The 14,897-nt window shown below is 40.4% G+C and overlaps 1 protein-coding gene across 1 annotated transcript in view; it reads right to left on the bottom strand.

Moving 5' to 3' along the window:
- Nucleotides 1–607: 607 nt before the first annotated feature.
- Nucleotides 608–14,897, bottom strand: part of arl15a (ADP-ribosylation factor-like 15a) — a 101,837-nt gene continuing 87,547 nt past the window's right edge. The window contains exon 5 of the mRNA XM_036598177.1: nt 608–1,053. Coding sequence (XP_036454070.1) covers nt 901–1,053 — 153 coding nt within the window. The 3' untranslated portion in view covers nt 608–900. The remainder of the gene's footprint in view (nt 1,054–14,897) is intronic.

The raw sequence follows: 14,897 nt of genomic DNA, 5'->3' as shown, positions 1-14,897 counted from the left end.
GGGCCAGGAAACGAGGTGGCAGACGGGGAGGGGTCTCCGTACACAGTTGGAAGGCATTAGACTAGTGGACAGGGACTTGTCAAATGCAGCTGTTGTGGCCACTGATTGATAGTTTGTATTCCAGCCCAAACCTGAAACAGGCCAGGCGTTCCCTAGTAAAAGGGTGTGTCGCCTTTTGAAACAACAAAATTAACAGTGTAACTCAAGAAGCCTATATACAGTCCACCAAGAGTAGAGAAGAGTATAGCAATATATGTTTGTTTGTCAGAATTTTACATCTACAAATTTACATAATGATCTACCAAATGAATGAATGATTACATTGTGTGCATAATGTAATACAGAAAACATACACATTGAAACAGTTACAAATTAATGAAATACTTTTGGCTACATCCTCATATGGTATTGAACTTCTCATAATTTCCTTGTTTCACCAGCCAGAAGAGCTGATCTGAAGACTTTAAATAAAGGAAGTGATGCATACAAATGATGTCACGATGCTTTACACTACATATAAGTACTCAACAGGCTTCTGATCAGATAACTTTTACTACGTTAATCACAAAGTAAAAATTCAACACTTCACTTTTTACAAATGGCACGTTTTTCAAGTTAAAAAAGGTTCCTTTCAAAAAAACTTTGGTTCATGTGCTACTAAAAGTTGAACCCTGACCTAAAATTCAGGATGACTCCATCTGCATGTGGCTGTTGTTTAGAGTTGACGTCCATTTCTCCTCTTCAGTGATATAAAAACAACCTTTGAGGGAGAGGTAAAAAATAAACAAGTCCTGCAAACTCCTCCAGTCAAACAACACTCCCCCACAGACACATCAAGAATTTTTCGTTTTGTCTAGCTGGACAATCATTTTTACTCTGAATCTTTGAAGTAAGACTGAATCATATCCTGCCAGGTCGTAGCTCCTTCTCTTCCAAAAGCCTGATGAGCTGACTGAAGCTTTCCCTCACCGCCTCCATGTTGTTTATCGTGCTGCCCTCAAGGATCCATCGCTTCCCTCTTGCCAGTGGCTCCAGTTCAAAGTACTTTTTTATCTGGGAAAAAAAGAGAGAGACTCATTCAGCCCTGGCTGTGTTTTGATAACCTTTTTTTCTGTGTGTGTAACACAACTTACACAAAACCTGTTTTCATTCAATCAAAGAGTGGAGTCAGCATACACAGAGTAAAATGCATTTGCAATTAATGTTGACACATTTTAGGATCATAAGTTTTGGAGCGTAAGGCTAAACCTTAGTTTAAAAATAGTGCTACCTCCATGACGACTGTTGTCTCTTGTTCAGTTTATTTGGTCATGGGTCATGTTCAGTGTGCCAAGATTGATGGCCTTAGGATATATCTTTTATGGGAGAAATGCAGCGTCTGAAAAGTTCAAACTAGTAACTGGAAAAAGCGGTGGCTCTGCGTTACACCTCCTCAATTAGTTTTCCATCCTCTACAGATAATCACTTCTAAAGAGAAAGGAAAAACAGCTGTCAGGAGACCATTAAGAAAACATCAGAGCGACAGAGATGTAAAATCTGACAGCAATAACACTGTGGCTATAGTACCCAATGAAACTATGCACATTTGGTTAATATGGCCACTCGACATAATCAACATTCTGCGTAACGTTTGATTATGAGGATCATGTGTTAGCTTGGTATTCGATACTTGATTTACTTCTATATGTCAGCACTTCATTAAACTATAAGTAAACCCAAACCATCTGTTATACAGAATGCATTTAAGAGAGGATATTTTGATCCATTCCTCCAAAAGAATGAGCAGGACTCATTTAGTTTTCCAACAACAGTAAGTGCTCTGCCTCACACCAGACGTGCTATGAAACCATATGCATTAAAACATTTTCTCTGATTCTGAAATGATTTACTCCCCTACAACAAGTGCCTGTTTTAATCGACTTACATTTTGGATTGACTGGTTTAAGTCTGCATTTACGACGTTCTTCCTATTTATTTCGATGTCAAGTAATGACAAAAACTTGGCAAAAATGTTTTGTTTTTTTTCCACATAACAATAACCCTCAAATTCAAGGCATAATAAAATGTCTCCTCTTCTACTTACAAACACAAAAAAACTGTATAGATCAAAGTTTGGAATCCACACTTGCACCAAAATTTCTCCATTTCTTATAATAAACTACAAGTAAGAAATAATTAATATTGAATTAGCATGATTTGGCCATCACAGGCAATAACTGTGCCTTCCAAGGGATAATACAAGGAAAAATTAATGTACAACCATTTCTAATGATGGGAATTTAAACTTCTTTGATTTGAGATGAGGTACAATATGTGTAAGAGGAGCTGTTAGATGCTGATCAATCTTATCATTTACCCTCTTTAGAACAAACAAATGGACAGCATCAGACGTCCTTAACCAAATTAGATAATCTGCTAAAGAATGTTCCTTTTGAGCATTCAAAGATAAGGGCTCAGACAGATACTGTAGCACCTGGTCAGATGAAGTTGTTTTGTATCACAGTGCCATATCACTGTTATCACAGTTTCGTAGAGTATATTACAGTGTGAAGTAACTACATGGCTGAGATTAAAACTGTCAATTTGAATGTGTATCTGTTTCTTAATTTACTCAGTCTGTGGACTATGTGAGCTATTATTATTTATACTTAATCCAATAGTTATGTTCAATAAATTAGCGAGAAAGCATAGCAACAAATTGATTTAAAGATATATTTAAATATTTTATGCCTATTTAAAAGGAATGACCAGGAATAATGACTCTATTTATCACTGCATGCCTAATCAGTGTGTATATAAAGAGTGCTAAATAAACTCTGTTGCTCAGCCTTTTCTAGTTCAGTGCAGCCACCTATCCGTGCCATGCTGGGATTTATTAGTGTCTGCCTCTTTCATGAGGGCCCACTCCAATGAGTCGGAAGATTGCGTCTCGTCTTTCCTCCTGGAGAGTCTTTGGGAGGCATTGAGCTGTGGCTCGATCGTAGTGTAACAGGAGTTTAATGACAGATTAAGTCACTTCAACGGGTGTTAGCCTTGGGGCCTGGCCGACCCAAACAGTGTTAACAAATCCGTCTCGGTAACAGGAGCTGCCCTAGACCAGCGATGAGACTGCCCGCCTGCCTTCCTGCCAGTCTGTCTGTCTGTCTGTCTGTGGCAGGCCCTCTTCTGGAGGATACGGGGTCTGCACTGAAACTATGGTGCACCATCCTCACGTTTATGTAAACAGAGTAAAATGTATGTAAAGAAAAGCAGTTTTTTTTCTTACAGCTAATTTTACCATTGTAGATGATCCCAGATGGTTATAAGTTGTTGAGAATACGAGTGACACCTGCACAGTTTATCACTTTTAAAACTTTGTTAAAAAATCATTTATTTTTTTTTTTACAAGCATGCAGTATTATTCTGAAGCAATTTAAAAGTAGTGGTGCCAAGACACAAAACATACTACCTCTTTAATTCCTGAGCACTCTCCTGTTTGCGTGAGACTATGGTCATGGTAAGCCTCGCAGGATGGTGGCAGATGGCTGCTGGGATGACCACTAGGTCATCCAGTCTAGTCTTCTCTAGGTCACTGGGACCAATGCTTGGTCTAGCTGAGAAGAGAAAGCGGCTTACGTCTGTGAAAAACGCTTGAAAAGTTTCTCTGTCCTCAATCTATGCTGGCCCTGTCTAGAAGCATGTAGGTACAGTAGCAGAAGCGATAAAGTAGAAAGCAAAAAAAAAAAAACCTCTGCAAACCATTTTTTCTTCATTTGTCAGCTGATTCTGTGTGTGTATAGTGTTGTACATTTCTAGAAACAATTTGCATTGCTTTTGCAGTATCCTATAGAGAAGAAAAGCTAAAAAATACTAGAACAAAGTGCAGTCCTGACACAACTTTCTTTCCTCTGTATATGCTCCTGTGTAGACACGAGTAGTAGAGAGATTTCAGGTTTCCTTCTTTCAACATATTAATAACAAAATGGCTAAATGGACAGCATGAGTCAAACAATAACTATAACAAGGCAAGCTCTGCTGCCTTTTACTGTCTTTCTCTCATCTCTCCCCATCACCTACTTTGTCTTCATCTTACATGTGTACACAAACATGCAACAGTGACCTCATTCCAATGATGTAGAGCAGGTGTTTGAAACTGACAGCAGTGGTCAGAAAAGAGGCAACAAGTGTATCTGATTGAGATGTAGAGAGTTCCTCATCTCAAATGTGGGCTGAACTAAGTCCACTTGGCCTGAACAGACATGGCTTGCTGTCTTCAATCGGCTCATGCAACAAAATGCTCATTTGCCATGCATTTGAGAGGCAGGCTAATCTTAAGATGGCCCCCCTTTAGACCACTGACAGCAGAGGGTACAAAGTGTGTCCAACTGCTCCTTGGCCTGCACAGACTAATATTACATCTGATAGTTATAGAGAAGGGCCAGCAGTGTTGGCAGGGTCAACAGGATAAATTTCAGACCTCACAGGACTGACCCCTGTTGCCTGGCTTGCTCTAGATTTTCTAAACAGTATGTGTATGGTGCTGACATCACCTAATAATATAAACAAAAGCTTTTAGAAGATGCGTACTTTAGAAGAATTAACTGAACAATAACATGTCGAAATGTACATGCTAGAAAGTATCTATCTGTCTTTTGTTAGCTGGCGCAGAGAACATGCTGATCCATGCTTGAACTTTACAGAGAATGCATGATATATTACACAACCTGTGAATGCACGGTTGATATAATTTGACTGGCTGTCTGGGAAGGACTGACCGTGGCATGAGCTGAATGGAGCAAGGCTGCACCAGTGGGCCAGTGGCCAGCAACTGCACTACGATTCTCTTGGAGCCATCTGGCCAAGACAGCTACAGTAAATCCTACTAGACCTACTGCTCTTGAACGCACGTGAATGTGAATTACATCCATACCATTACACTGTTATACCCACTAAACACTCCGTCCCAATCATAAATGGCTTTTGGGAAAATTCATCTGTGAGGAGTTTACAAGCCATTCTAATGGATGCAGTGATGAAATTCCATACGGCCTTGGAGGTCGGAAAAAAAACACTCTGGTTACCTGCCCAGGCAAACAGTCACGGGTTCATTTCGTAGCACCAGTCAGAGTTAAATGAGCAAAAAGGGATTCATGTTACACTGTGTGTGAATAACTCCCAGCTGTTATGAGGGTCTGGATGATCAGATTGTGCTAACATATAGCCAGTTGAAAATAAATATCTGCTTAATATTAAAACCAATCCATTTGAAACACGAAAACCAATAATTAAATGTCAATCTTGGACTATAAAATTCTGACAGGTTGGCATGACTACATACCCATGAGGCTTGCGTGCAAAATAATTAATTAACCTAACTAACATAATTAGACTGACAGAGAGCCACCTAATAATGCTATTTGATCTAACTTTTGTGTGACCGCTTCATGAGCTATGGAATTTTCCCAAACTCTGGTAAAAATAATTTTATAAAGTTTCAATGTTCTTTGGGTGCCTGTATGTTCTTTTCTTCCTTAACAGAATGTCCACCAAGACTCAAATATAGCTTTAAAGGAGAAAGACATGCATGCCGATTTGTGGTCCTTGTCTGTGGTCAGACAGCACTCTGCACTTGTTACTGTAGACAGGCTGCCCCCTGCCAAAGAGCAGCACGGAGGCTCACTTTGGGCGTAAAAGGGGCATTCTCAAATATCAGAGACAGCCAATTACTCCAGCTGACAAGTTGCCCCCTGAAGATATCGGTGACCTGTGAAATGGCATGCACGGGAAAAGAATGTGTCTCGATAACACCAGAAGCACTTACTATGAAACTGAGATGGCCTCATTCGTTTTCTCTATGCCTAAAGAGCCTATCTTCATGTTCTTGGCAAGATTCTGAATTTTTAAAATTCAGACGGCTCATGCTTTTTGAGAAAACATATACCACAATGTTGGAGTCTCATTTGAGCAACAGCCACACAAGCATTCAAGGGCTTCAGAGGGATTGGAGTTAATGCCCCTTTCACCTGTAAACTGAGCATTAGCAGCACGTGAAGTGCGCTGGCGGCGGCATGTGACATCAACACCTCAGCTGGGAGATTACTAACAACTAACTCCCTTGCTACACTGAAGACAGACAGTGCACACAATGTGTTAAGTGCCAATGCAATTACTTCATTACATCAATTGAGGGAACAGGGACAGCAATAAAAATGAGACGTGAAGAGGGATGACAGTGAAATAAATGAACAAAGAGACAGATAGAAAGATATAACTGAATTGCAGCTTGAGGGAGTGGCACAGTGAGAGGTGGGTAAGTTGGGTCTGAAGACAAGGCAAAAGAGCAAAGCAAGAGTGGGTCTAAGTCTGGCTGCATCCTCAGGTAGGTTCCCAGCATCCTTGCGAGGAGAGCGAGCAGACAAGCAGACCCAGCCAAGATCAATAGGCCCCGAAGCACTGCTGGATGCTTGCCAGAGTCTCACTGGGCAAACGAATGAAGACTTTAGGCAGCACTTGGCCACGCTGGCCAGAGATTTACTGTCCTGCATCACACTGACGGCAGAGCAGCTCCCCAAAAAGAGCGGCCCCAAGAAATGGTTCAAAGAGTTCCGTCTCCCCACTCACTCTGTGCTTAAAGCTAGCTGACCAGTGCCAGATCAGAGTCATCCTCCAGAGTACCATAAATTTCATCCAGGAGACAGAGGGACACTCATAGCGGCCTTTCCAAGCCTTCAGAACAATGCTATTGCACTTAAGTCCCATGGACTGTGATAATGTACTTTCCATATAGGCAGGGACTTCAAATGCATATAAAAGATGTCCTGAAGATACTCCCACTTGGACAGTGAGGAGCTTGACCTCTCTTTCTTTATTTTTACAACCCTTAAGGTTTTTATTTATCTTTTTTTTTCTTTCTCTCAGCAAGATCAAATGACTTCCAAAGTCACCGACTGCTGTTGTAGTGAACTAACAGGTTTTGCTGGCTCTATAAATACAGCTGAGGCCACAACTATTTTCAAATAGTTGAAAGAAAGAAGCTGAAAAATTAAGAGTGTGTCAAGCGGTGTGAACCTGCCAGGAAAAGATGAGCAACCTGGAGCACTCTGCATAAGATCTTGAAACAAAAACGTAGAAACCACATGAGCTTTGTGTGGAAGCAACGTTACAAAATGCGTATCAGTGCAGGCTAAGTATACTCTGACTTTTTCCAACCCCCTTGAAAGTTAGTAGCATTTTCTGGAATACAAATGATGCACAGATTTTTCCAATCAATATTTTTATTTTGCACTCACACACTCTAAAAATACATGTTCAATTTAAAAATATGTTTGTGTGCAAATATTTAACAAATTAAAAATTTAAAGAATGAAATATGCTGCTAGCAGTATTCAAACAGCTGTGCTCTGGAAGCCACATTTTCTAGATAAAAATATCACCCTGTTTTTAAGGATTACTGGTCAGGCTGTGAACCTGAAGAAAAGGTGCGAGATCGAAGAATAAATAACAAACTACAAAGTAAGAGGTGAAGTCATAAATGAAGTGGGAGCTGCATCACCACCCAGACACAATATAGAAAAAAAACTCAGCATCCAAGCAAGAGGTAGACTTGTGAGGGAAACCACAGACAGGCCAGCAATCACTCTAAAGGAGCTACAGAGTTCAGTGACTGAGAATGAAGTAAAGGTGCACAAGTTCACAATATAAACATCTCTGCATAAAACTGACCTGTATGAAAGGGTTGCAAGAAAGAAGGCATTTCTTAGGAAAAAAATGCCAGCAAGCATAAGAGTGACCCAACAAAGACACTAAGATGTGTGAAGACATGTTCTAAGTTTACATGAGACCAAGACACTTAGCCACTCAAGTGATACCATCCCAACAGTGAAGTATGGTGGCAGCAGTATCATGATGTGGGGATGCTTTCCATCAGGGCATCTGGGTCAAAATGAAGGAAGCAAAATAAAGGGAAAAACTGCAAGACAACCTGCTTTAGCTTGGTAAGAAAATGAAGTTTGAATGAAAGTTCTTGTTAAAAGGGCAACAGTCCCAACCACAACATTGCAATGCAACTGTGGAGTGGCAAATTGGAAGAAATCACTCTAGAAAACAGTGTAAAGGTGGTACCTACCTTTTTTAAAAATATCTGCACACAAATAAATTACTCTGGCTTTGAAATTTCTGTTAGAGCATATAAGCACCCAATAAAAAGTGTATAATTTGTAATCCAGAACATGCTGATATTTTTCAAGTGGAAAGAATACTTTCACAAGATGTCTAAATGTTTGTGATCCTTCAACATCTCATACCTCTAATTAAAAAGCTGTGAATATGAGGAGGAAGTCTTTCATCAATCCACTTAGACCTGATTGGTGAATAACCAGCAGGGGTCAATGAGTAGGTCACAACCCCTGGGCAGTTGCGACTTTACAGGGGCTTGTGGGCATGCATGGGGGAAATTGTGTTTGTCTTGCCATATTACAAATTTACAGTAAATGAATTTATAAAGAGCCATAGAGAGTTCCCTGACAGCAAACATCTGGTCTGGAATGTTTGAATCGAGTGAGTTGGCGGCCTGCCTGCTCCGCCACTGTCGGGGACCAATGCGCAAGAACCTTTCCCGGATCAGCCCTATGCGTGTAAGAAGGCCTGTGTAGTAGTGGTGGTGGGGAGGCCACACAGTGGGGCCAGGGGTGTGGGGGCCCACAGAGGGAGGGAAAACTCTCCCTTTTGCGATCCCAAGCCAGGCCCCCCACTTTTTTTCACTTTCCCAAATCTGACAGGTGATCCACAGGACAGAGGCACAGCAGTGTGGGCTTCAGCACACACAGCAGGCCATGAATAAAAGAGACCTTCTACAGAAGATTTAAAGCATGCACTGCAGTCCAATGCAATGCACCCCCCTACTCTTTTCCTGTACTCCCTGTCCCAAGACCCCCACGTAAAATCTGTGCTCCCATTAACAATTCCACATATTATTTCTGTTTGTGTGCCCTTCTTGAGAACATTTTGGGGCATGACAAAATTGGGAGTGAGAGGGAGAGAGGATGAAAACAGAGTGAGAGTAAGAAAAAGAGAGAGCGAGACGGTGAGAGAGAGAGAGAAAGAGAGAGAGAGAGAGAAAATAAACTAAATTGAAAACAGAGGCATTGAGGTTCAGGACATGAATGTTGATAGAGCAGGGAATTAGAGCTGGAGAACAATCAGAGGTTTTTACTAAACAATTCCTTACAAAACAAGTCCAGACAAGCTGGATCCAGTTTCTCAAATGCAACTATAAGTTGATAATTCCTCTACCATCTTACAATCTTTGTGTTATAATGCTTTTGGGAAACTGAGCTCTGAGCTGTTTGTAGAGATAATTCATCATCTTCTAAACACACAGCTGGAATGATTACTGGTTTACTAAACCCACTTGTTATATACAGAATGCTGTTAAAATATATCAAGTCTTCAGAAAGAGTTTTAACAGTAAGCTTTATGTTTGATGTAAATGTCTTCCATTGTGCTTAAAGCCTATATGTGCAACTCATACTGACCCATCATGTTATTATAGATTGAAATGTTTATTTGAAAAATCAGTGAACAGCCATTGGATGAAGTTCCACGAGAAAAAGCAGGAGGAAAACACAGCTTATATTGGACTCTATAGAAACTCTATAAACTCTATAATGAACACCAGTTAAATACAGGTTACATTTTAAAGAAAAATTGCTTAAATTTCTCAACTTGCTTCTTCCTCTTTACTGAGGCATCAAACAATCTTGCAGATTTCTTAAGACCATGGGTAAATCTGTAAAAATACTTTCTATTTGTGTACATGTAATTATTTCAGAAAGAATGTTGTTAATTTTTCGTTTAGAAAAAAAACAGCAACCAGAAGACTTTAAAAGAAACAAAGAAACCAAACAAAATTGTATTTAAATCTTTAAATAGAACTTAGGATTGGGGTGAGGGCATCTTTTTAATGGCGTTATCTTAGACTGCTTCACTTTACAATACCTCATGTGCCAATGTGAAACTGCAGGAAGTCTTAGTACATGAAAAACTGAAGGATAAAAAACATTAAATCAGTATGGCTTTCCAGATGACTTTTCATGTGTTATCACATATTCTTTTTTTTTATGTGACATCAGTCAACTGTTTAATTTCTAATAGCCAAGAAATTCCCAAACTAGCTTTACAACTGTTAATTGCTGCAATATACTAAACAGGCTGGTTCTTATTTAAATCAAACTGGTTGACAGATTCTGAACAAATCCAGACATTTCGAATTTTGACCCATTTTTGTAATGCAAAGATCAACAAATGCAATTCTTTTGAAATCTTTAACTACAACACTCAGCAAAAAATTTGCATTTAAAATGCACCTATACACATCAGTGAGACAAATTTTGTCCTAAAGAATATAATTTGTCACTTTCTTCTATTGGGCTTTCTCCACTTGAAGAATAACTAAAGAGAGCAGAGAGCCAAGATTCCCAGCGTTTGATCCCAATGACTCAGCAGTGGAATGGGGGGTCAGGTCAGATGTGAATGAGCTTTCGGAAGTCTAGTCCTGGCCTGTAGCGGCCAGTCTCCTGACCTCGCCTGCTGGCTAGACAATAGGGAGGCAGGCCACAATGTGAGCCCGGTTTTAAATGGAGGCGCGGCGCTGAATAGAAAGTGCCGACTGAATGGTGTCTCATCCCGCCGCGGTGAGGACTCACAGGGGTCAAGGTTCACCTACATCTGACAGAGACGTGTGGGAAAAGCCAGGCAGGATGCCCACACAGCTTGCCCGCTGCCCCTCACCCAAGTAGACCCAACCCTAAGACTGACCATCCAGTGGTCCTGTGTGACAAAGGGTGGGGGCATCATTTGCAAGGGGGGGGAGACCTACAAAAAGGACAAAGAATAACAAAGACATTGCAGTAGCTTCACATATCATGCTTTCAGATGTCGAAAGGGCAATCGACACATACTGGTTGACCGCCTTGCACTTTCCTGAAAAGGACATAATAGGTTTAATTTAGCGCAAAAAAATAGTTTCTTATTTTATCTCAATTTTATGCAGACATCTTAAGCTCATAAAACTAGTTCCCAGACCGTCTGGTCCATGAAGCTTAGTGCAATAGTCAACAGAACGTCTTATTAGCCAGCCTACACAAAGTCACTGAAGACTATTAAAAACAAATCACATAAACTATGCACTCAAAGTTGCCATGTGTGTCTGGGATTAGAGCTATAATTCACTTCACTGTGGGATGGTGGAGGACTTGTTGGGCTCTGCTGTGTGTGGCTGTGTGCCAGCCAGCCAGGGAAAGGCCTAATCCCCTGGGCTTGCATCACTGTCTCCCCATGTGATAACTGGCAACTGAGGAACACAAGAGCCGAGGGCTTTCCGGGTTTGCCAACGTTACAATGGAACTTCTCCCGTCACTTCCCTTTTGAAGTCCTTCCAAAGAGGAATGTGATAGCCAGACAAAGCACAGACCCATCAATCCACATGCAAAATGCATGTTCTCTCACCCAGGCTAGGGCTCTTGTCATGCTTGAGCAAGGTCTGCCTGTCCTTCAATGGAGTAAGGGAATAGACATCTTGTGATAAATATAACAAAATGTATGCTCACAGACTGTAGATGACATTGATCAAACCTCTTATCTAGGATTGATGTTTGCCTGTCAGAGCCTTATGATTCTAGATCAGTCCTTGAATTCTAACGAATATGGGCTCACATCTTTAAGCAATCTTAAGTGACTGAATGTGTGAATTCATCTTAAGTTTTCTTTTGCCAGACTGCTCAGCTGGTCAGTGAAGAATACTGACTGACTAATGAACTGCCTGACTGCCCACTGTTGAAACAAATTTCAAACCTTGTCATGGCAGGAAATGCCATTTTGGGGACCACAGCAACATCATCAACACCAACAATCGCTGGTCTAGAAATTCAGCAATGAAATGACTTGATCTTTTACTGACAATTGTCTTGAACTTACATTCAACTAAATATCTATGAACAATAATATTTCCCTCACCCCAAACATAACACTCATTTTACCATAAACCTAACATCAATCCCAAACCTAAAACTAAACCTGATCCTAATTCTAATCCTAACTATGATTCTTACCCTAATCCTTATGCTTTTGAGAATTATCTGAGTTTCACCAGACAGTGTGAACATCTGTAGACACTCTATAACTTGTAGAGGAAGTAAAAATTTGACCATCTGTAGATAATTTATACTGGACTATTTAAATTATGTGGAAATCTGTGTTCATTTAAGCTACTACTAGGGATAACACGAAGGGTGATGTGTACTTAAAAGCCTGCCTGTCAGCACCTTTTGACTGCATGAGCACAATACTTAGATACCTCAACACAAGTGTATAAAGCTGCCTCTTGGTTTCTGTTAATCGAGTGCCGCTTAACATGCAAGTTTGCACTTCTGAAATGAGGAATGTGTAATGAACCAACAGCAGGGACCAGGACACACCAATGCTTAACAAGCCTAAAGTCTTGTGGTTCCAAAAAAATAAACAAACACATATATGGCTAAAGGCCAGAAGTTGTTAAGAGAAATCAATTTGTCTTTCATTCAACTAAATATTTTGGCAAACCTTTTCTAAAGCAAGACACTTCCTAGTTAACCGTTGATTATGATCAGAATAAATAAAGCCAGCATTAAGCTACTTTTCATTGACAAAGAGCAAACTAAAAATGATTTATTAAATGCAACATCAAAGGAACAGCAGTTCTGTGGTAGCATGGAAAATTGATGTTGGCACCACCTCTTGCAGTAGTTGTGGTAACAAAACTGCTTTCATTTAAGAGCCTAACACCTTGTTAAAAAAAAAGTGGAAGCAGTGTAAGCTGTTAGGATAGAAAAATGTGAGCTGGATTTCACTTGTATGCAAGTGAAATGGTAGAAATTATTTAAAATGATAGCAAAATGTTTTTAATTATGATTTGACCCATAATATGTAAGACCAATAAAACCGCACCTGGCTTTGCAGTTGATAGGCAGTGCTGAAGACAGCATGGCTACTGAGCTGTTGGAATCTTGAATGCCAACAGGGCATCATCCACTCATGTCACCTACCCCTCATTTTCCACTGTCACCAGCAACTTGCAAGGCTTGACCCCAGCACAGACAGTTCAATATGTCATTAGTTTTCTAGTCCTATGGGGTGGAAAAAAGAGCCTGGGTGAGGTAGAGGGCGTGAGTGGCATTGCTTTTAGCCTCAAGCCAAGGTACAGGCGCTATTTGATAGGTCATATGAGCTGGCGTTCAGTGTCAAGGTCAGAACACTTACAGGACTCAAAATCCAACACAACCACTTTTCCATTCCTTGGTGGCTTTCTACCAACCTAATTTATGCTAAGCATAAAAAGGTCATATCCAAAAAAGTTGGAGGACACATTTTGCTGTAATAAACAGAAAAAGAAAGGCTCTAGTCTGTGAAAGTTCAGTATTTTTCATCCAGCATATCTCAGAAAACTCCTACTGAAACAACCCTCATCAAAATAAAGTGTCTAAATAAATCCCAGGATCACAGTGTATTATTGCGTCATGTCTGCTGGCCTTACCATATCCCTTTAGCTCAGAGTACCTGGAGAAAACTTACCTTGCAGCAAATGCTGATAAATCACAAAAAAGCAATTTCTTAAATGTGACAAAACTATAAAGCAAAATCAGACTTGGACATTCAGTTGTCTCATTATAGCCCTGTCTGCAATGGTAGCAAAATAGCATTACACATCCCTTTTAATGTGAAATCAGGGAGACTTCTAAGTAATGGCATGATAGACATGATTGACTGGATTGAGTCATGCATTGTTTCCTGAATTCCCATTGGCTGCTGCCCTCCGCATGCAAGAGTATTTTGTTATTGAACAATGACCTCATTCTAAAATGGCTGCCAAAAGACCTTTTTGGAAAATATCTTAATTACAGAGAAAGACTGACTTGGCCACGGGCTCATCTTAGAGCACGGTTCAATGCGGCCTCACAGCACAAGGCACTCCACTACAGCACACTGACATCTGCTGAATTACTTGATGGAATTTGGCAGCGTGTTCCAGGCCTCTGAAATGTCGTAGACACTGGTTAAATAATGTTGATTCAGCCTTCGTATAAAACTGACGTGCTCTTCATTCTTTCTTCATGGGAAGTGTGATTTCTGAGCAATATGCATGCGTAAGACAAGAAGTTTGGTAAAAGTCACCAAGAAGTTGTTAGCGCACTAATGACGACTCAGTGTTCATGGAGCATCATAACTGGCCAACCGCTTCTCCCAGGGCACCCCAAAATCACTGCACTTTTCTTCCCGGAAAACAGTCTATACAAACAAAACAATCTGGAGTGGATAAAACTGAGTGGCTGAGTAGCCCACCCTGCTTTGGTTTGTCACCATGAGACACTTCCAGGACAAAGTAATCCTGTGTGGATCAATATCCTTTTTTTTCTCAACTCTCTCAACTCTCTTTTCTGTTCTCTTCACTGAGAAGATATCCATAAAAAACCGAGTGCAGACACACACACAGCAAGTAAGTTTCCTTTTTGTTTGTTTGTGAGGTACTCCATCTGTCAGTGCACAGAAGAACAGTCATTAGTCAACTCCACACACATGGGCCCCAGTTCCAGTCAAGCATCAGTTCTGAGCAATGTCCAATAAGTTACTTGACAAATTTATTGGTGCCATATCAGTCATGGATCACAACTGTAAATGGACTTTTCAAGGAAATGTGAATTTTGTCCAAATTTTACTCTTGTGTGTTGTGTACCATCAATAAGCTGAAAAGCACATGGACCAAAAAGACGCAAGTGATTTACGTCAAACTTCGAAATAGATGGCCGTATTTAGGCAATGGCAGTAACTCAAGGCAAATAAACCTCATATCCTATATCACCATCATGAAGGATGAATCATTATATCTA

The sequence above is a fragment of the Colossoma macropomum genome, unplaced genomic scaffold, assembly GCF_904425465.1.
Source record: "Colossoma macropomum unplaced genomic scaffold, Colossoma_macropomum, whole genome shotgun sequence".
Classification (NCBI taxonomy): domain Eukaryota; kingdom Metazoa; phylum Chordata; class Actinopteri; order Characiformes; family Serrasalmidae; genus Colossoma; species Colossoma macropomum.
This window is presented reverse-complemented; position numbering and strand designations above follow the sequence as displayed.